Here is a 22,219-nt window from a genome sequence, read left to right on the forward strand (position 1 = left end):
GACAAGTGTACGGGAGTGACCTTATGGACATTACAAGAAGCCAATGAAATAAAACAATTTATTACACAACATGTACATGCTATATTAACAAGGCAAGTGAGAGCAGAGGGACGTAGATAAACACGTTTCAGAAAGCAAAATTAGGATAATGCCTGAAGACATGAAGACAGAGATGCTTTCTAAATAGCATCAGATGGCTGAGGAAGATTTACATCAGTTGTAGAAGTGAATACGACAGACATTTGTGATTTCCCTTCCTTCTTAAATTATTCTGATTGAATACAAAAACACACAAAACGTAAAAACACCTTCAGTATCTTTGTCTTTGATTACAAAAGCAAGTTAGACAATCACAGAAAGCTCCTTGCAGTGTACACTAGTGTCTTTTTTTGTTTAGGCATGAAGTGAAGTTGTGGACAGATAGTCATACCATATTGTGTGTGTGTGTGTGTGTGTGTGTGTGTGTGTGTGTGTGTGTGTGTGTGTGTGTGTGTGTGTGTGTGTGTGTGTGTGTGTGTGTGTGTGTGTGTGTGTGTGTGTGTGTGTGTGTGTGAGTGAGTACAATAAATAGCCTAGTCTATGGCTGGCTTTGCAATGATGTTTAGTGCATTGAATGAATATTTCCCATATATATTTCACAAGATATCTGAGAGGGTGAATACATCTGTCCAAATATTGTTTAAGATTGCCAGATAAGTGACATAAATGGTACCAGTTACAATCTTGGACACCAGTTGCCCACAAGAGGAATCAGAGCATTACACTTTCATTTTCAAAGTCCTTGAGTCCTCACCGTTTCCATTATTTTTCCAGAATTATCTACAGGTGTATAGTAAATAGTAAGATGCTCAGTTGCAGAACTTGGATTACCTGACAAAGAAATTCTCTCAAGTTCACCCTACCACACGGTTCAGAAATGAAGGTTGTTTTTTTTTGTGGCAGATTTGGGAAAGGAGCGGTCGAGAACTATGGTCATCCTACTGTAGAGTTTCCACGAATGCATCAAATTCATCAATATTCTTCTCGTAGATGGCCAACTTCTCTGGAAGTGAGTCCTGAGGTGGGGGTGGGGGGAGAGGAAGAAGACAATAAGACACAAGCGGTTCAAAAATGTTATGGACATAAATGTTAATAATTAAAATGGAAGCTGTGAAAGAGATGGTCTCTTACCAGATCTTCAGCCATGGATTGTGCACTGACGTCTATGGAGAGACTGGCCAGCTGGGGTGGGTTCTGGAACTCCCTGTAAAATGTCCCCAAGTCCATGGGCAGAAGGTCATCCTTGGAGAAGGCTGGCTTCTGCATAGGACAAAGCCAGAGATCATCATCATCAGAGAAGCGATTGATTCACTCGTCACTTTTTAGACTTGCTACATTTAGACTAATGAATTGAAAAATGCTTATTTTTTTTTAGATCTCCATACTGTACATTAATGTTCTATAGTATTGTATGGACTAGGCTATATAATTTGTTAGTTTAGCTATTCAATATTTTACTACAATCTATTTCACAATAAAATAAAAAAAATCTTATACGTGTATGTGTATCACTGGTCTTATAACATCAACATCTCTATTACAATTGTTAATACCATGCACAGGTCTATAACATTTTGTGTTTCTAATGTGATGAGTAAGAGCTTACAAAGTCCACCATGACGAAGTCCTCCTGGGCCTGCTCGCCCGGCTCACTGGAGCCCTGGGAGTGCAGACTACCCTGCAGTGGAGACGACGTGGTCGGGGACACCGGTGGATGTACCTGAGACAACAATACATTACAGTACATTAAATCTAAATGAAGAAGTTCCCATCTAGGGCAAGTTACAGTGAATTAGCGACAGTCAATTGCCTTTGCAGAAACATGGGGTAATTCGTCTTGCTCAAGGGTACTTTAGATATGGATGATGGCGCAGAAGAGGTGAGGTTATTCACTCCCCACTCAACATTTTGGTCTTACTTGTGTTGAATGGAAAGCTGCAACCCACTCCTCAACTGTTAGGCAACAGATGCCCATATAATGCAAAATCTCAAAAATTGATTCCACACAATAAAACATCACTCAAAATAATAAAAAGTCCAGATGGTAGGTCACAGAAATGCGATACAGATTTTCAGGAAGGAGAATATGGTGAATGCAAAAGAGAAAACTATCCAAGCAAATTGTAATTCACTCAGACCAAGAATTCGATTTTACCATGGGGTCATTCTCCTCCAGGTCACTGGCACGGGGTGCAAAAGCTGCAAATGGCAAGTCCAGACTTGCAGTTGTGACCTGGAAAGGACGTAAATGCCATGCATGAATAACAGTGCCTCCGAGACATACAACACATTTTAACTATATTACGTTGTTCGTGATTCAGAAATTAAGTTCCAGTACGAGAGAGAGTGATATAAAAATGGAAATATGTTCCCTGTGCAAATGCTAAAAAATCTCCCCTAACCTTACATCTCTATGGAGCGCAATGACTACTGTATGTTCCAAGTCTTGCATACACGTACAATAATCCTGCAGCTTACCGTGCAGACTTCTTTAACATGGAATATATTATGGAGATTGCATACACTTGCTCATTTGTTACCCAATTGTTATTACATGAAAGTGACGGGTGAAGAACACTAAAGCTCCTTTAAAACGTCACCTGAGCTCTAGGATTTCCTTTGGGTTACCTTGGATGTCATCATTTAGTGCTAGCAGCCTAAATATTTATGCCGAATAGCAACAAAAGATGTAATTTCCTTCTGGTTGTTGGTTGTTAAGTTTTAGCCTCAGGCAGGACCTGAATCCGTTTTAAAAACTGGGCTACAGGCCCTGCTGTGGCGTAACGGTAGGGCACTGGTTTACTGCCCCGAGTCATTTGCCGATCCTTCCCCATCTCTCTTTCCCCACTCATTTCCTGTCTCTCCTTCCAAGGTCCTCTCAAAAATAAAGACAAAAAACCCATAACAACTATATCTTTTTTTATATTTAAAAAAAAAAAACCCTGGGCTACAGCAAGCTGTAGGTTATCCTAGTGTTCTGCCGCCCAAACATGCCCACGGTTCTACTTCCTTTTTCTTAGTCTTACTCTGGTTGAGAGGAGCCTGATAGCCATTCAAAGACATGTGCAAACTTTTGCTGAAAGCACTACCTTCAGTGCTTCTCAAAAACTGACTCTTCATGTTGAATTGCTGTTAAATACTGCCCTACATTTTTGGGTTGTGTTCTATGAAGATGTATGCTGCATGAAGATATACTTCTCAATTGCTTTACAAAAGAACATTACCATGTGGTGTATAAATACAGTATATCACGAAAGTGAATACACCCCTCACAGTTTTGCAGATTTTTGAGTATATCTTTTCATAGGAAAGCATTACAGAAATTTCACTTTGACACAATTATTAGTGACCTTTTAACAACATATTTAACCGCTTAAATTTCTTGTTCACTCAGAAAAAAACAAAATACAGCCATTAATGTTTGAACATGTACTCACAAAAGTGAGTACACCCCAGATTAAAATCCGGTAGAGAAGGGGCTGTGTTGACTCGAATCGTCTCGAAATGAAACAAAATGAAAAGGGATGTCATCAGTGTGTGTTTCAACCTTTCTTTGCTTTGAACTTTTACATTTTGAGTCTGCATCTGGCTGAAATAGATTGATGTGAGATTTGAATGCAATCCTATGGAGAATAACAGGATCTGCTTCAGTAGTCATAGTGCATGTTGACATGCATGTTTCATTTAGGTGTATTTCAGATTACCAATGTTGACAGCATTCATGCATCCACAAACCATGTCAGTCCCACTACCATGCTTGGCTTTTGATAGGATACACTTTTTGTTGTAAAACTCACTTGTTTACCACCACTCATGCTTGACACCATCTAAAGTATATTTGTTTATCTTGGTCTCTTCAGATCACACGACATGGTTCCAGTGATCCATATCCTTGGTCTGTTCATCTCTCTTGAGACCAAGATAAACAAATTTGCTTTAGATGGTGTCAAGCATGTGTGGTGGTAAACAAGTGAGTTTTACAAAAAAGGTGTATCCTCTCAATAGCCAAGCATGGTAGTGGGACTGACATGGTTTGGGAATGCATGAATGCTGTCAACATTGTCAATCTGAAATACACCTAAAAGAAACATGCATGTCATCATGCACTGTGACTACTGAAGCAGATCATGATATTCTCCATAGGATTGCATTCAAATCTCACACCAATCTATTTAAGCCAGATGCAGACTCAAAATGTAAAAGTTCAATGCAAAGAAAGGTTGAAACGCACACTGATGACTTCCCTTTTCATCCCTTTTCATTTCGTCTAATTTCGAGACGATTCGAGTCAACACAGTCCCTTCTCTACCGGATTTTAATCTGGGGTGTACTCACTTTTGTGAGTACATGTTCAAACATTAATGGCTGTATTTTGTTTTTTTCTGAGTGAACAAGAAATTTAAGCGGTGAAATATGTTGTTAAAAGGTCACTAATCATTGTGTCAAAGTGAAATTTCTGTAATGCTTTCCTATGACAAGATATACTCAAAAATCTGCAAAACTGTGAGGGGTGTATTCACTTTCGTGATATACTGTACATGCATATTGGAAATGTTCCCTTAGACTGTCAAGAGAGAGTCCATGGCCTTTTCTTATTAACAACATTTCTTCAGGTCAATAAGCCTATGTTCTATGAACAACCAACAAAGGAAGCTTTAAAGTTTGTGACATGCTTTTCCCTGGTGATACGTCTCCTACAATCAAAGCATACTCAAACACAATGTCTGTCAAGTTTGGAGACCATGCAAGTGCGTCGGGGAAGGGGGATTGTGGTTAGCACCTGTGTAGTGGGCTTATTGACAAAAGGGGAAGGGGGATTGTGGTTAGCACCTGTGTAGTGGGCTTATTGACAAAAGCTCCAACTTTGCGAGTGAAGGTGGTCTCCAGGGGGTCTGATGGAGAGGCACTCTTCAGGTCGCCACTCCTCGAGCACGTCTCTGCATCCTCCCCACTGCAAAACACAACAGGCCAGGCTCAACCCAAACAAAACACTTCTACCATCGGGAAAATCCCTATGGTCTTAAGAATTGTTGTTGTTTCTTTAAAAAAAAAATTAAATAGAACACTTCAGCTGAAAGTGCAAGCTGAGGGAGGTGAGTTAATCAGGCCATTTGGGAAATATTATTCGATATCTTCTTGGTCAGACCAACATCTCGGTACGAGATTTGAAAGTAGATGATAATTAGGCAACTTGGGAGCACCCACACACCTAAAACAAAAGCAACTTCAGATCCCCGATTCATATTAGAAAAGGGATTTGTTTAGGTTGTAATAGATTGGTTGAAATTTTAAGAAAGGTTGCAGGTGTTGTGGTTGATCCAGAAATTATGGCCCTGAAGTGCAAAATACTACCACTGCAAGCCCTGACCATGTCACATCTACAATGGCCTGCAGTAATCTGAGGAAGGTGGAGGAGGGTTGGCAGTCACCTGCTTGACGGGGTGGCGGGGATGTGGTGTGCCGGGTCGTGAGGGGGGCACGAGGCCATTCTGCCATGCTCTGCCTGCGCTCCATGATATGGCTGAGCAGGTATAGGGACACCACCCTCCTTCCCACCTACTGTCATCTGAAACCAAAACACAACATAGACCCGTACAATCAAAACATCAGGTGGAGGGTTACATATTAGACATCAAACTGCAAAGTGAGTCAGATGGTAAAACATTAACAGAGTCACTATTGATATAAAGGCCTTGTTTACTCTACAGGAAGTGAGGTGCCATGTAAATGATTCTGAATTTCAAATAGGGTGAATGATTCTGCAGTGCCTGTCAATGTTTTGCTGATCTAAGGGGGTAACAACAAATGGGGCCATATCTGCCTAAATAAATCACAGTAATCCAAGTAAACGTGCAAGTGCGAGTAAACCTTACACTGTCAGTTCAGTTGAATGTGTTATTTTTGTCTTTCGTTTAATACATGAACTTGGTAAGCTCAGTGGTGGCTGTCAGTGGAGACTACAGGAACTGACTGGTGGTAACCAAACAGGAAAAGATGTTACACAGCATAACTTTAACTTTTGCCGCGTTGCATGGGTTATAGAATCAGTGTACGTCATTTTTAACACCTTTTGTGCCATTAAAAGGTATACAAACCAATGTGAAGTTCTTTATTACCAGCATCACTCTGTAACTTTACAACTTTACAAGTATTTTGGCAGAGCAGATTAAATTACATAGCACTAAGCTAAATTACATTAGATACCCTTATCGAGTACACTTGAGTATTACTTTATTGATCCCAAAGAAAATTTGTGTAGGGCACTGTAGGGTGCTTCAGCCATGGATGACATGAGATTCGACCTGCAGCAAGTCACTTTCGAGAGAGACTCCAACTTGGCACATTTGGAGTGATGCACTAGGCCGACATCATGGCAGACAGGTCTATTGGTCTTGTAGGTTTACCTGGTGCGGATGGGCAGCGCCGCAGGTGGCAGGGTGACACATGTCATTGGCCCCCAGAGGAGGAGTCTGATAGGACAGACGGGAGCTGTAGAGCTGCAGAGAGAACAGGGGGAGGGGGAGGGGGGAAAGATGATGAAGAGGAGACCAAGAGCCAGGAGGAAAGCAACACGGATATTATAAAATATACAGTGGTGTACAAAATGCACAATACAATGACAAAAGTGAAATATGATAAGGACCCAATAAGCAATTCTGATTGCATGTGTTATTTGAATAAGAGGAGATAGAGCGTAAAAGATAGCAAAGCAATTAAAAGTGAGAGTAAAGCAGAACAGCAACCGCTGAAATGCACTGAAACTTACCTGCAATGCAACAGTATAATGACAAAGCTCTTAAGCATGATAACTTTAAGCAGATGAAACGTACAAGAGAAAGTAGGTAGCACTATGTGGATTGATAAACAAAATAACTGCAAAAGTTAATAAGCGTTCCTTCAACTGTGTAAAGGGGCCAACCTATGCAACCTATGGGCAAGTGGGGCAACTAGGGTCCACACGTTGAAAACTCACTTGATGCGAGTAGGCCAAACCCATCACCGGTACCTTCAGAGTGTCGATCAGTACGGGCTTAGGCGTCTTTAAATGGGCCTTACTTACAGTGAGCAAACACTACAGTAGACAGAAGCACAGACGTACACAGACAGACAAAGAGGAAAAACAGGAGAGAGAGGATGCGAAAAACAGAAATGTACAGACCACTCACAGTAAAAAGGAGACAGGGAAGGAGCAAGAACAACAAACGCAGTGAATTGGTAAAGAGCCAAGGCAAGAGCTGTATCTTTTTGTGAAGCCAAATGCCAAAGTGTCAACGTAGAGAAAGGCTGAGTACCAAAACACCAAACTTAAAGAACACACACATAAAGTACACAAGACAAATAATGAAAATGTACATTAAATGGGTCTGAGGTTATCAAGTGGTCAAGTGCAAGCCAAATGTTTGTCAATTCTGGGGTACCTACTTGTGCAGCTGTGCTGAGAAATCTTATGTATAAATTCATGTGCAGGGCATCTGAGTCACAAAATACCCTAGTTGCTGTCCTGGCCAGCCCTAAATGTAGCTCTGTGAGACTCTTCTCAAACATGTGGAATCACTGGCGAGCATGCTTGTATGTGGGACAATGACTTGAGAATTATGATATATCTGTGTTTTTTTTTATTTTATCTTTTTTTTTTTGTTCCCCCTTCTTTTTCTTTGTCAGTTGTTCCGTTTTTTTTGTTTTTTGTTGTTAAGATATGTACTGTGTCGTGATGCTTTGTCTTTTCAATGTGATATGGATCCCCTGGGTCTGGAATAAAGAATGAATTAAAATTGAATTGAATCAGAACAAATCATCGGGGTTAAGTATCCTGTGTTATACTCATTTGACGAGGCAGAATTTCCCAATGGTGTCAGACCTGACTTCAGAAAGTACAACGCCATCATATGTTTTAGACAATAGTTCTTCTTAACCACCCTACAAATAAGTTTAACTGATAAATGAGGTAACTAGAAAAGGCATTTTGTTTAAGCACACCGACAGAATCATTTCCAGCTTCTACTTCCTGAAGTTGGGACTGACACCTTCAGCTGCACCAACACCAACACTTATTGAACTTAATCAATCAAGAAAATGAGAATAAAACTAACATCTGACCCATTTCAAGATGTAGGAAAGATGTAGGGAGAAGAAGGGAAAGGGTTTGGAAACATCAGCAGAGTGGTATAGAGGCTGAGATGGGTGTACCTGTGAGGGAGGCGATGTGGAGAAGGAGGTGGTGCAGACCTCCTGGGAGTCCTCCACCCCGCCATAGACACCACCCTCCTCCTCACCAGGAGCCCTGGAAACAGGAACAGAATGGGTGGGATTGTCAAACAAATGCGTGTGACTGTCAACAGACCTATGTGGTGTGCAAAGCGCAAACCATCCAAAAAGCAAACCTGTTTCTGACTGACCGGCATAAATATAAAAAAAGCATGTAGCTATACATACTAGTATTTGCCTACACAGCATTCATTATGTGACTAATAAGTGATGTATTTGGGGTCAGTTGTATGAGACGCACTGTTGTGTGTAACACACTGTTCTCTGTTAAGTGAGTGAACTGAAGATGAAAAGGAAACTAGACGTCAGGATGTTGATGCTCACCTGTAGTTGCAGGGGTGCATGTGGCCCATGGCCCCAAAGGGGCGCTCCACAAAGTGGTCTATGATGATACCCATGATGGGAGCCGTCCTCTCAAACTGCCTGCATGTTTATAGATCAAATGAAAGAGTAGGAGAAATCAATCGAAATAATAACTGTAACATAGATTTGTGATGTTATATTGTAAATGAGGTTATGTTTTTTGTAATAACAATAACAACGACATTTTGCCTCATCGTGAAATATGAGCATCATGAGGCTGGACTTAGAGGTTATCTTTCATTTAGGGTTCTCTTATATCATCACCCACAGACATGCCTACTAATGTAATATTATTATATTATCAAAATTATTATATTTTTAACTTTAGTCAGTAGATCAGCAGATCAAAAAGTACAAAATGACACATCCTGATAACAATGGTGAAATGAAATGAGGAGAAAGTTAATAAACATGCAAGCCACGTACGAGTCTCTGCACCTTGTGGACATAAAGGCCAGGTTGGTGCGGTAGGCACAGGACAGGGTGATGGTGCCAATGGGGGTGCCCACAACGCCCACACGGTTTGTCTGGAAGCCTGCATTTCAAGAGGTACGGAAGTTAACAACAAAGGGACTAGACACAGTGGGCCTGGTTCAGGATAAGTTAAGGTTAAGTTAAGAGGTAAATCATATAATACAAGAGCTTTTCTTAAGAAAATGGGGAGTCCAGGCTCTTGTATTAGATGATTTACCTCTTAACTTAACCTTAACTTATCCTGAACCAGCTTTGTAGTATAGGTTCAGTATCTGCACAAGGTCGGGTAATAACATGTTTGCTTCAAAACCGGTCATTTTGCTGCCGTAAGATGTACTTTCAACAGGGACAATTACCTTCTCCAAGTCCTGCCAACTGCACCTCTCCAAAGTATATCCTGGGAGAATTGTGAGGGGGGTAGGAGAGAGAGAAACACAATAATGTTGTTGTAAATGCAAACAAATCAAACAGTAGCCATTTTTGCAAACTAAAAACAACAAAATAAAGCTTTGAAAGTTGAGACACAATTACAGTAACTAGCTGAACAATAACCAGCTGAACATATAATTCATGCACACCCTCTTTGAGAAGCTAAGCATAAATATCCTCCTTAAGCATCATTTACTGAGAAATTTGATTATGTTTTAAAAGGGGGGGGGGGGTTGTACCTGTACAGAATGACATAATCATGGCCTTGCTTCCGAGACAGTTTATATGCTGGTGTCACTCTTGTGATGGCCAGCAATGACTTCAGGAGCAGTGACAGGCGATTGTAGACAGTGTAGGAGACTTTAATGTCTCTGTCACACCTAGAAAGTGTAACAAAATCAAAGGATTAAAAACATAATAATCACATGGGTTCACACAGCTCTGTCACTATGTGTATCCACTTTGCAAAACTAGAAGTGTGGATAGGTGGAGATGGAAAATGTATCTTACTTTGTACAGTTTCTACCCTAATAAATGTAAACTTGTTCTGTATATTATGCCATGCAGGCTTATTTGGTTTAGGTGCTCTTTTGGAGGCTTATTTGGTTTAGGTGCTCTTTAGTCCCAGGTATTGTCCATCCAGAGTCAAAAACTGACAGAAAAATATCTCTGAGTGTCAGAATTTTGCTGAAATCTTACTTTTCATTCATTTCCAGACACCATGTTTCTAGTTCCATGGAATCCCCCTGCAAGACAATTGAAAGATCAAATATTTAACTCCTTCTTCAGAGCTGGTACAAAAATCAAGTAATATCATTGAATAGTTACTGCAATAGTTTAAAGCATACATTTACCTCTGAAGTCTTGAGTGAGATTTCCACACACATGGACCGCCCAATACTGGGCAACTGTCCAGCCAACGCTTTTTTGGCTTCATGTGTAACTTCGGGGATGTCCTTAATTGCTAGATTGAACTGAAGGATAAGATTGGATTAGCATCTATTTAAATCTTAATCAGCAGGTTAAAGGCTGATCTACAAGTGTGTCAAATGTTTTACCCAGTCAGAGCCGGTGGGTGAAGATGATGAGCGCGTACATATTTTCTCTCCCAGGCGAGCTTGTACGATGACCTGCACGGTCTGAAAATAGACAATAATGGCATTAGGCAAGTGACAGGGAATGCTGCCAGAGTGAGAGTACGCAGTGTGTACTTTATGATACTTATTTCGAAGATTAGACTACTTTTAGCTTAGGCCCACTGTAACGCTATGCCAATTTGCAATCAGTGAGTGCTGAGGAATCAAATATCTTTGTTTCTGTCACTAAAGTTATACCTTCAAGGCGAAGAATTTGATGAATTTGTCGAGGTCCTTCTTGTCTTGTGGGCTCAGATCACTGTCCATGTTGGCGTGTGTCTGGGTAGGATTGACCACATAATGTTTAACATATTTATGTCAGACAGTTTCATCCCTCAATAATAAAACTCACAAGAACATGCACCAACATGCCAACAGCCAGTGCAGACAAGTAGGCCCAGGGTGAGATTTGTAGGGGGGATTGTCCCCCCTTCTGGTTTTGATATCACCATTTTTACACATAATGTTAATCACAGTTTAATGTAATTCCATTGATATTGCTTACAATCTGAAACATGTCCCCCCTTTTGGTTTGACTATGCACAGGAATCAATAGCATTTGTATAGAGGAACAAAAACAACCCTAAGTGACAATCCCACGTAATCACAACAAACCTACTGCGTGTAGCAGCTATATGTGGCTAACAGAAGAGAAGCTTCTCATTTCAGCCTAAAAAGCTAGCATCGCCAACAATGCTAACTAGCTGCATACGCCAACCTGTTATCAGCGAAAAATCTCAAAATATTTACAAAACGAAGGGCTGACATGCATTTAATTATAATGTTGATCATTTAAAATACACAATGTGACGACATATACAAAATACAGAATGAACACGTTGAGAAACGAGAATGTTTGATCAAGCTAACTATCGTGACATTCTTTGCACTTGCTAGCTATGATGCTATCAATGTTATGATACCAATGAGTGCTGCTGGAGAAGGTGACGTTTGTGGCTTTTGTTAGGCCAGGCCATTTACTTACAGATCATTACACATTTGGTATCCACAGTTTGTATTTGAAAAATCCGACTGTTTAGACGTTTAACAACACTAATCGTCGTATCTGTCCGCTACGATGAGACGTCTGTATAAAATTATTGGGTCACGTAGCCAACAATCCCCTCGCTGGAAAGTCCTCCATGTTTTCTGTTTGTTTTCATTTGGCAGTAGCCTACGTAGCCATCCGCAGCAGCACAGTTTCACGATCAGCAGATTGGCTATATTTCTCATTGCTCTACTTTTCTGAAGTATAAAGGGACGCCAGATGGATAAAGCCCTCGAGTGTAAAGTGTGATCGCATACATGTGCAGTACAACTGTCTCACAAAAATGGTTTTAAATCATACTCGAAATTAAATGACATTATCGAAAGTGCTGATGAGAACTTACAAATGCATTTACACTGAGGACGAGCACGTCGGTCAAGGTAAATAACTTATGTGCTAGAATGTTAATGGTGTGTTTTCTTATTCATTATTTAGTTGCATGGGACATTGTTCGTCGTATGTGTTTTAGGAGAACCTATTTTGTAAATGCATGTCTGGTCAGGTGCAGCTGTGAAAGGAACAGCGTATTGCAGCATTGGTAATCTTCTGTGCGGTGGTATTTCGGATTCCCTGATTGACGCTCCCAACCCAGGACGCTCCCCTTTCATCTCGCTCCCACTAGCCAGACTATCGGTACCACCGCCATATGACGGAGCTAGTTATGTTGTTGATGTTAGTTTTTTGTTCCTAACCCTTAACCTTAACCCTAAACCTAACCCTAACCCTAAACCTAACCCTAACCCTAAATTGCTTGTATGTGGCAGTATATGATAATACGTGAAATATAATCGGGTGGGACCGCACGTCCGGGAGTGATAGAAACACCTGGGACCGCACGTCCGGGAGCGATCTCAGTTGGGAGTCTCCATCCCCTTACCGGTATTTCGTAGGCTAGTTGAGGAGCATGTACGTGTTTGGGTGTTTTGATAACCTCTCTACAATAATGTAGGCCTACTGCAGTACTGTTGCACAAAACATCTACCGTACATATAATTCAGAGCCTATATATCTCACTGTTCATTTCTTCCATTTCACAGGTTCGAACACATTATTAGGCTGCTACTTTGAATGTGCATGGTCTAACTATGGCAATACCAATAGCAATACTGGATTGTGATTTGTTGCTTCATGGAAGAGGACACAAAACACTGGACAGATTTGACATTGCCACTGTTTCAGACGAGTTCCTTTTGTCAACATTTGGCTTCCCCCGAGAGTTCATTTACTACTTGGTGGAACTGCTGAGGGACAGCTTGACCAGACGTACACAGAGGTCAAGAGCCATCAGTCCGGATGTACAGGTCCTTGCAGCGCTGGGATTTTACACATCTGGGTTTTTCCAGAGCAAGATGGGAGATGCCATAGGCATCAGTCAAGCGTCCATGAGTCGCTGTGTCACTAATGTTACAAAAGCACTGATTGAGAAGGCAGAAGAGTTCATCGGTTTCAACAGAGACGAGGCCACCAAACAGCAGTCCAAAGAGGAGTTTTACAGGGTCGCTGGAATCCCCAATGTCATCGGTGTTGTAGACTGTGCCCACATAGCCATCAAAGCCCCCAATGCTGAGGACGCCTCTTATGTCAATAAGAGAGGTTTCCATTCAATAAACTGTCAGTTTGTATGTGATGCAAGGGGGCTTTTGCTTTGTGCTGAGACCCATTGGCCTGGAAGTCTGCAGGATGAAGCCATATTTAAGCAGTCCTCTGTCCTAAAGTATTTTTCAGAACAAGAGATCCATGAAGGGTGGTTGTTAGGTAAGACATATTCCCATTGTCCTTTTATTCTTTTTCAAAATATTTGTTTGCCTTCATTATGGCAATACCGTCAAAGAGGTGGACAGGAATGGGTGCAAGATGGGGTAGGGTTGGGAAATGACCCAGGCACACAAAGTCAAACCTGGGTCACCATGGGCACGCAAGCCTATTAATGTGTGGGTGCTTAGTGCCCTACGCCACAGCACAATCAGCCTTTTTACTCTCTCCTAATGACAATGATAGACACACTGAATTTATATCCCTAGCCTGTCATCGTAAAGGGGAGGGTGAAGTTTTTTTTTTTCATAACATGGATAGTGATTAAACCTGCTTCCTGGGACCCTATCTGATTTCTCACACCACGCTGTACCCTGACCAAACTACTGTTGTGCAGTTAAAAAAAATGTGACTGACTAAAATGCTTTCTCGTTTCTCTGCCAGGGGACAACTGCTACCCTCTGAAGAAGTGGCTAATGACACCTGTCCAGAACCCAGAGGCTCCATCTGAGTACCGCTACAACCTCGCCCACACCAACACACATGAGATTGTGGATCGCACCTTCAGAGCAATTCAAACTCGCTTCCGTTGCCTGGATGGATCCAAAGGCTACCTCCAGTACTCTCCTGAAAAGTGCTCAAACATCATCTTGGCGTGCTGCGTGCTTCACAATGTGTCTCTTCAGTCGGGACTAGATGCTTGGACCTTCGAGAGGACAGAAGCTCCGGAACAGTCTGATGAGGTTACAGAAAGTCCAGAGACTTCTGACCCCGAGGCACACAGGATACGCCAGGAACTCATTCTGAATCACTTCAGCTGAACATGTGGCACTGTGCAAACATGAAGCACTCGAAGGGCTATTGTGCTGGGTCTACTTGCAGATGGAGAGTTATAGTACTGTCTCTCTAGGGAACAATTGTAACCAAGTGTAGGCATGTCTAATATAAAGGCATGGCATTGACGGCAGAAGTGTACCATTCTGTCTGTCTTTAGAAGTTGACTCTGTGGAACACTCAGACGTGCATTGGTGCAGAAGAGAATCTAATTATGTTCAGGGACAACAGGAATGAATGCGGGTCAATGCTACTTTTATTTTTGTGATTATGTTAAATAAATCCTCTTTTACATTCATCACTTTACTACTACTTTACTACAAATGGATGTTGGGAGGCTTATGATGAGATTAAGGGCATTTGTTCAAACCACTGGTCCACTGGATGGTTAATGTTCATACATTCTGAGGATAAAGTTAAAGGTGCACTGTGTAGGATGGTGGCCATAGGTATTGCAACTTTGCTGATCATTGAAACTGTGCAGCCTATTGCCAAATGTAATCTTACTAGTATGACCAGTATAGTAGTATAGTAAGTTTTGCTCATAAAAATGTCTATTTCAGGGAATTCAAAATGGCGGACAATGGGAGCCTCTTTACCAGGCATAATGGATACTTAAAAATTGATGGTGGTGGTAAGTAGGCCTATTTGTGGAAAAGGTAACCTTTTCCTGAATGGGCAGCATGAATTCTGGAAATAAACAGCTAAAAACGCCACAGTGCACCTTTTAAAGTACACCCCAACAATATGTGGTGGTACTGTCTGTAGGCCTACCAGTTAGAAAGGCTCTGCAACATGTGGCCATAGAGGTTTGCTGCCAAAGTGTCATCATGTCAGATTAAGGTTTTATTGGCTGTAGTGCTTGTATAGCTGTGCAGATCCCGTAACATGCACAACACAAGACCAAAGAGAAAATCCAGCAAAAAGAAAATAATGAGACAATGAAATGGTTATTAGTGCCTAGAAGGGAAGAGAAATGAGTGCTTAGTAGGCTATTATTAATTGTTGCTGGCTGAAAAAGGACAGATCAACGTGTACATTAAAAAGTAAAAAATAATTAAAAGAAAACAATAATTAAGCTAATAGCCTAAACAATAACGATAGTCCTAATGATATTTGTTTAAAGAATTAAATACACTCAAGTACAAAGCTGAATGAATCCAAAGTGAGTGAAAGACCGCACAACTTAAAGACATTAAATAGAAATGTGTTCATGTGACGTTGTGGAGACTATTATGAGGTTAAGGACTGTTCCACAATTCAGATGCTACTTGTCTTCTCAGATGGATGGATAGGCTAGTTCACAGACTGTGCACGCTGCTGTCTTCATTAATTAATCATCCAAGTCGTTAATGAGACCAGAAAGGCTGGCCTTGCAAGGACGGGCAAAATTCAATGAACTAATTGTAATGACTATTCATCAAAGGGTGGGAAAAGAAAACTACATTGCATGAGGGGAAAGGGCCAGTCCAGGCAGGGTACAGAAAAAAAAGAATCCTGGCGGTGATGCTGCGGTCGCTGCACTTTACAATTCTCGAGGAGGACTGACTTTAGTTGCTACGCAAGTCAAAGCTGATCGTGGTGTTGTACGCTGGAAAAGTACGTGTAGATTTTGGTCTTCAGCAGACTTTTGTATAGCAATAATGACGTTGGCCAAGTTGCTGTTGTCTGGCATGTCGCGTCGCGTGAACATAATGACGTTCAATTACTGAAAAGTTTTCTTGCTCCGATCTCATAACAAAATCTTATCCCTGCATCCGTCGTGGAGATGGACTTGGCGGGACTCAGGAAAATGACTAAAGCAAAGCTAGTGATTCTTGGACACGACAGCTGTGGAAAGACAGGTAAGAACTTAATGTGGCCTACGGTACAAGAATATTTTCAGAATTTAATTTAATGAATTAGTCTATTTGTGGGACATTGCGCATGAGCACATCACATTACAGGTGTATGGCTGCTGGTGTGTGTGTGTGCAGCTCGTGTGTGTGTGTGTGTGTGAGAGAGAGAGAGAATGTCCTGATTTGGATTGTCCTGTACAACCACATGCTCCATGCTCTTACTTATAATAGGCCTAATGATGCAATGTGTACCATAAATATTGTGGGTCTAGTTTGACTGATTGTTGTTCATCATATTTCAATCTATTTATGGTTGTGTGCTGTGCTGTTTGGAAAGTATTTAAGCTATTGTGTCTGTGGGGTGTCTGCTTACCGTCTGCTTTGTTTAACTAAGCACTATGTGTCAGATTCATCACCAAGCGCTTCATTGGGGAATACGACCATAAAAAGGGTAAGCCGTGCCAGTCATAGAGAAGTCAACAATAGGGAACCAGTTTTAATGTGTTGACATAGTTTTTCATTTGTCTATTTTCCAAAGCAGAGGTGACGTATGGATGCCGAAAGTTGGTTGATAAGGACACCATTGATCTTGAAATACTAGATACAGTGAACAAGGTAGGCCTATAATGCGATCGCATTTTTGTATGTATCACTAGGCTACTGTACATGGCTGCGTTTCTCAAAAACTCTTAAGTAGTATTTAAGCCTAATTGTATACGTACAGTAAGTATGAGGTGCCCCTTGGGCAATATATCAGAAATATGTAGGTCTCACATCATCACTAAAAGTTGATGCACTATTTTACCTTGCACATGCACGTTGTACACACATTTTATATGTGCGGAAAAAAAGTAGGTAGGCCTAAAATTATTGTTGGCCTTTGTGTAATATTTTAGTGATGCCATATATGGTCTAGGGGGCACTTCACACTATTCCGGCTGCTTAAATGTTTTCTGAAACGCAGCACAGCATAGCAGAATTGAACAGGCCTGTTGGAGAATCTAAAAGCCTGTGTACCATGTTTTTAAAACCCCAACAATAACATTCTAAAATGAAAACAATATAGCTAACACTACTGTTTAAACTACATGACATCACACTGGGCACTTTTATCCAAAGTTACTTTCAGAGACAGGGTACAGGATATTTCCTTTTGGGTGTGTTGTGTGGGGCACAATATTTGCTCAAGGACCATTGAACGGAGGTAGAAGGAGAAAAAGGATTGAATTTGAAACTGCAACTCTTTGATCCAAAAACTTCCGCATCTCAAGATGCTGTGACAATTAGCAGAGGAATCTTTTTGCTGGTGGAGGAGAGAGTAGCTCTTTAATATGACAGCAGGCGCCCGATATACTAGATGTTATCAAGATCTCATTGCACTGCATCTGATTAAGATATAGCCTATCTATGTCCTTCTGATTGTAATCTTTATATATATAATCCTTATATTTAGTGTAAGGCTGTAGAGAGTTGGGTTGATAATCATCAGTGGATTCAATACGCTGACAAACTCATGCCAAAACATTTACATTTACAGACTAGAGTAGGATGTTCACCTTTGTGTTCTGGTGACTTTATCAAGCCATTTTCTCAATCATGCTGAAGTCATTTTGATGTTTAAATCACTCATCCATTCACTTGTATCTCTCTCTCTCTCTCTCTCTCTCTCTCTCTCTCTCTCTCTCTCTGAGCTGGAGGAGAGCCAGGTTCCAAACCCTATGGAGAGCTCCATCAAGTGGGGAGACGGCTTCCTCATCATGTATTCTGTCACGGACCGCAAGAGCTTTGAATTGGTCTCGCGTCTGAAGCGGCTCATTGACCATGTCAAACCAACATCAGGTAAATGATCCCCTCCTTACAAAACAAAACAAAACATGTTTATATTATTATTATTAAACCGATACACATGCTATGAATAGCACTTTTGTTTTACATTGGTATAACTTTTCCGTTTGACATGGAAAGGATGCAACGGATAAAGGATGACTCCAGGATGACACATTACATCATTCACCATGAGTAGTGTGTGAGAATTTCAAAGTCAAAACGGAGTGTGCGTGTGCGTGAGAGAGAAAGAGGGTTACAGTTTGTGTGTATGTGTGCGTAGTCTGCGTACGTGTGTGCGTACGTGTGTGCGTACATGCGCATGTGAGAGAGAGTATGAGAGAGAGAGAGAGAGAGCGATTGTCAAAGAATGTGTCCAAGTATAAGACAAAGTGAGAATGAACAAGTCTGTGTGCATATGTGAGAGATGAGATAGAGGAGGGAAGGTGTGCAGACAAAGTGTGTGTGTGTGTGTGTGTGTGTGTGTGTGTGTGTGTGTGTGTGTGATGAATAAAATAGCGACACAGTACAGGCATGACAGCTAAAGTGTCTGTCCATTGTCATGTCACAGGCATTCCTATTGTGATCGTTGCCAACAAGTGTGACATGGAGAATGGACGAGTGGTGCAGAGAGAAGAAGGAGAGGCCATGGCAGGTCACCTGAGGTCAGTAACCTACCTCTTTCACCTCTTCCTCTACACACCACCATGGAACACACCCTGCAAGTTAGAAGAGGTTTTAGTCATTCAATGGTTGTACAAAATGTAGTTGCTCTCTATACTAATATCATCTGTATATTTCTTTCACCGTGGCAACAAGTCATATTTTGCTGGTGTCCTGTCTTGCATTGGCATGGTCTTACCATACATTAATCTTACTGTACCATTACTCACCTGTGAAGTCAAGTCCAAAGAGATCAGGCCCACACGTAGCATATAGGCAAATGAAAATTGAGCAAACACATAGTATCGCCAATCAGTGAAAAAATCGCTCGCAAGGTGATACATGCATGAAACTTGGCACAGGTGTTCATTAGAACATGCTCATCTGTATCAGGGGTGGAGCCACTCAGAATTGCATGTCGCATAGAAATGGTTGGCATATTCCTCAGCAACCAGCATCAATGATACTTCTGATTTATTTTGTGGTGTTATGACGTCTCTACCCGGAGTCATTGTTTTAAAATCACTGCAGCAATGCTTGAAGAGGTCATATATACAAATGTGTGCCATAATGACCCCTTATAATATTATTCTATCCACTCAAAATAATTGCAATGATGTAAATAATACATTTTCCTTAGCAACCGGCATCAATGAAACTGGTTCTGAGCAATTTTGTGGTATTGTGATGTATGATACTTGACTGCTTGTCAAACTGTCACTGATTCATTGCATCTTCTTTCCTCTTCATGACAACTAGCCTAATGCCAGGCATAGCCTACATTGTGCAATTTTCTTCAGCACCACAAATGTGAACAGCGGGTGGCCCTTAAGAGCCATTTTAAGAATGATCATAGAGGCTGTGCACGCACCTTCACATATGATGATCTTTAGTAAACAGACAGAAAATCTAAGAACATTTGTAGAATTCATCGTAAACGTTGCACATATGGCTAAGAAGCATCGTCATTGGGAAACGAGCCCCAGGTCAGTGCAGCCTCTTAAAAACAGTTGGAATGTTCAAGACAGAACTCTTACCTGGCACAGGTCCACTCCACAATCAGAAACCTCATTTGAGCTACAACAGAGGCAGACAGCTTGAAACGGATCCGCGCAAAACCTAATGGCTATCTGGGGTCATCGTATACGAAAAAAACATACAAGATTTATTGACCGCAGGATAAGGCTACAAAGGGTAGCCTACAGAACCACACATGATTAGGATAAGAAATGATGCATGACAGTAAAGTTAAGCAGGAAAATCAATCAATTGTGCTGTAGCAAATGGGAGTGAAGGAAGGTTGTATAAGATGTTTTACATATATGTTGTCGTGCCCTACCAAATGGAACACATACCAGAACCTAAAGATCTCACGTACACTGTAATACCCGGATTAAGAGAAGGAGACAAACGGTGCGGGAACTCCAGAGGCCACTTATGCCTCTTTTCCACTGCTGGTTTTCTGGTAGGCCTACAGCTCTACACAGTGCAACTCGGCCGCCACTTTTTGCTTTTTGATTAAGCTGTGTCGCACCTATTCAAAAAGCAAAAAGTGGCGGGCAAGGCGAACTTTGTCGAGCTGTTAGCCTACCAGAAAGCTGGCAGTGGAAATGAGGCTTACCAATAGGATCTCATTGATTAAAGACGCACCTAGTGGGAACGCTTCAGGCTGATCAGTTCTGCTGTTTGCTGCCAGGCTGCTTGTAGAGAGTTCACTCTGGACTTAGGTTCTGGTTTGTTGTTAGGTCCTGGTCTGTTTTTGCCGTTGACCTGTATACTGATGTCCCTGAACAAAGTTGAGTGAATAAGCTCATAATAATAACAGCGTTGTCGTAAGTGCTGCCTTATTTGCAATTCGGCTCTCAACTACAACCGTGCCTCAACCCCTGGAGGGAAGAAGAGGAGCAGGCCAAACAAAACTACAACACAATTCAGAATACTGGGTAAGCAGGAGGTCAAAGATCACTTTGTCAGGTGACACTTCACAAGACAGTACGTACTATGTATAATGTATACATTTTTCTTTCTGAAATAATTTTTTGACCTCTGAATGGTCAGTGGCAGTGTTTGGCATATGTTTATAAAATATAATATTATAAATTTGTAAAAATTGTAAAACCTTGTTTTACTTGACATGTTTTTAGTGTGTTAAGTGATCATTTTAAATGACATCTACATAATTACGATGATTTTGGATGGATAGAATGTCATCATAAGGGGTCTTTATGGTACATATTTACAGAAACTGCATCATTGATGCTGGCTACTAAGGAAAATGCTTTACCCAGCAACCATTGCTATGCAATATTAAATTCTCAGTGGATCTACCCCTAATGAACACCTTTGAAGTTTCATACTTCATACTATCACCTTGCGAGCAATTCTTTCATTATTTAGCATCAATTGCTTGTACTATTAAGGATGTAAGGCCAGTCTAGCTCTTCACACACAATATATCTTGACATTCAGCGTTCACTCTACAGGATCTGTTCTTTTGCTTGTTGCCTCTATTATAATAGGACAGTGAGGAGAGACAGGAACATATTGGGAGAGATATGGAGATGAGTTGGGAAATGACCCAGGCTGGATTTGAACCTGGATCCACATGGGCAATGTTGCCCGACCGCACATGGTCAGGTGTACAGCACCCTACTAGTGTTTTAATGTTCCATGCAGGTGCAGCTTCTTTGAATTGTCAGTAGCGGAAAGTGGCAGTGCCGTGGAGACCGCTGTGTACCAGCTGATTCGAGAGCTTCGTGTGGAGTACAGCAAGCACCTGCTGGCGATGGACACACGCTCACGGATGCTACAGATGCGACATGCCTTGAGGAACAAGCTGACGCGCAGCAAGACCATGCAGTGGTAATCTGCCGAGACACAAGATGACGACCTTGAAACTGTCATCTGGAATGACTTCATAAGAGTGGAGTAGAGAACTTTAATGCTAAATGTTGAGGATGTGTTATTGCTTGTTAGGCATTATGAGATGAGTGTCCTATTCTGGGTCTCTGAATGAGGGCAAACAATCATTAAATGCAGCCTAATGAATTAAGATGAATGTTCCTGCTGCTCTTCTGGTAATTACAAACACAACCATTAGCTACTCAAGCTTAGACTGCTTGATTAGGGCATTAAATTACATCTTTACGTTTCAATGACAGTAGTTTGAATCATTACGTTTGGAAAATGAGACACAAACATATTTGGTCTCGCTCGTGCATTTTCATATCTTTCTACTCAAAACAGCCAATGTGACTAGAGCCTGACATGGCAAGACTTGCAGCAAAATAAGTGTCTATAAACACTTTCAGACTTCAAATGGCTGAGCTTAATATATGCAATATTCTGATGAAATTCAAATCTTATCAGAAAATCACTAGTCAAGGATCGGATCAGGGACAGAAATATCTCTTAATGTGTGCAGAGGACAATGAAAGAACACAGTTGATTCACTTTGTCATTTTAATTGCAAAAATGGTAAAATAAATAAATACAAATTGATCAAATGCTCCTAAAATCTCCGTTTCTTTTGATGCTCTGCTAGGTAAACACTG

At 41.2% G+C, this 22,219-nt stretch overlaps 3 protein-coding genes across 8 annotated transcripts; 2 read left to right on the forward strand and 1 right to left on the reverse strand.

The window, feature by feature from the left end:
• Positions 1-44: 44 nt before the first annotated feature.
• atg13 (ATG13 autophagy related 13 homolog (S. cerevisiae)) lies at positions 45-11,791 on the reverse strand. Of its 4 annotated transcripts, none has more exons than XM_063187914.1 (18): positions 11,692-11,791; positions 10,905-10,985; positions 10,629-10,709; positions 10,425-10,544; positions 10,270-10,316; positions 9,810-9,950; positions 9,498-9,538; positions 9,106-9,202; positions 8,629-8,727; positions 8,227-8,320; positions 7,013-7,111; positions 6,444-6,536; positions 5,469-5,605; positions 4,870-4,990; positions 2,195-2,272; positions 1,646-1,759; positions 1,171-1,299; positions 45-1,055 (listed from the first exon to the last, which is right to left on the reverse strand). In XM_063187914.1, the coding sequence occupies exons 2-18, from the start codon at positions 10,971-10,973 to the stop codon at positions 978-980; spliced, it is 1,638 nt and encodes a 545-aa protein (XP_063043984.1). In that variant the 5' UTR covers positions 10,974-10,985; positions 11,692-11,791; the 3' UTR covers positions 45-977. The 4 variants fall into 4 exon arrangements, with proteins under 4 accessions (XP_063043984.1, XP_063043983.1, XP_063043987.1 ...); XM_063187913.1 differs by having other exon boundaries at positions 9,094-9,202; XM_063187917.1 differs by lacking the exon at positions 7,013-7,111.
• Positions 11,792-12,058: 267 nt separating this feature from the next.
• Positions 12,059-14,638, forward strand: harbi1 (harbinger transposase derived 1). The gene is made up of 3 exons (XM_063187922.1): positions 12,059-12,134; positions 12,792-13,509; positions 13,951-14,638. The coding sequence occupies exons 2-3, from the start codon at positions 12,840-12,842 to the stop codon at positions 14,325-14,327; spliced, it is 1,047 nt and encodes a 348-aa protein (XP_063043992.1). The 5' UTR covers positions 12,059-12,134; positions 12,792-12,839; the 3' UTR covers positions 14,328-14,638.
• Positions 14,639-15,645: 1,007 nt separating this feature from the next.
• zgc:110699 (uncharacterized protein LOC325371 homolog) lies at positions 15,646-22,175 on the forward strand. 3 transcript variants are annotated; one of them, XM_063188521.1, is made up of 7 exons: positions 15,646-15,939; positions 16,109-16,184; positions 16,573-16,629; positions 16,720-16,793; positions 17,870-18,017; positions 18,574-18,667; positions 21,342-22,175. In XM_063188521.1, exons 2-7 carry the CDS (start codon positions 16,109-16,111, stop codon positions 21,529-21,531), a joined length of 639 nt encoding a protein of 212 aa, XP_063044591.1. In that variant the 5' UTR covers positions 15,646-15,939; the 3' UTR covers positions 21,532-22,175. The 3 variants fall into 3 exon arrangements, with proteins under 3 accessions (XP_063044591.1, XP_063044592.1, XP_063044593.1); XM_063188522.1 differs by lacking the exon at positions 16,573-16,629 and having other exon boundaries at positions 15,646-16,184; positions 16,717-16,793; XM_063188523.1 differs by lacking the exon at positions 16,573-16,629 and having other exon boundaries at positions 15,646-16,184.
• The last annotated feature ends 44 nt before the right edge of the window (positions 22,176-22,219 follow it).

The sequence above is a fragment of the Engraulis encrasicolus genome, chromosome 22, assembly GCF_034702125.1.
Source record: "Engraulis encrasicolus isolate BLACKSEA-1 chromosome 22, IST_EnEncr_1.0, whole genome shotgun sequence".
Taxonomy (NCBI): Eukaryota; Metazoa; Chordata; class Actinopteri; order Clupeiformes; family Engraulidae; genus Engraulis; species Engraulis encrasicolus.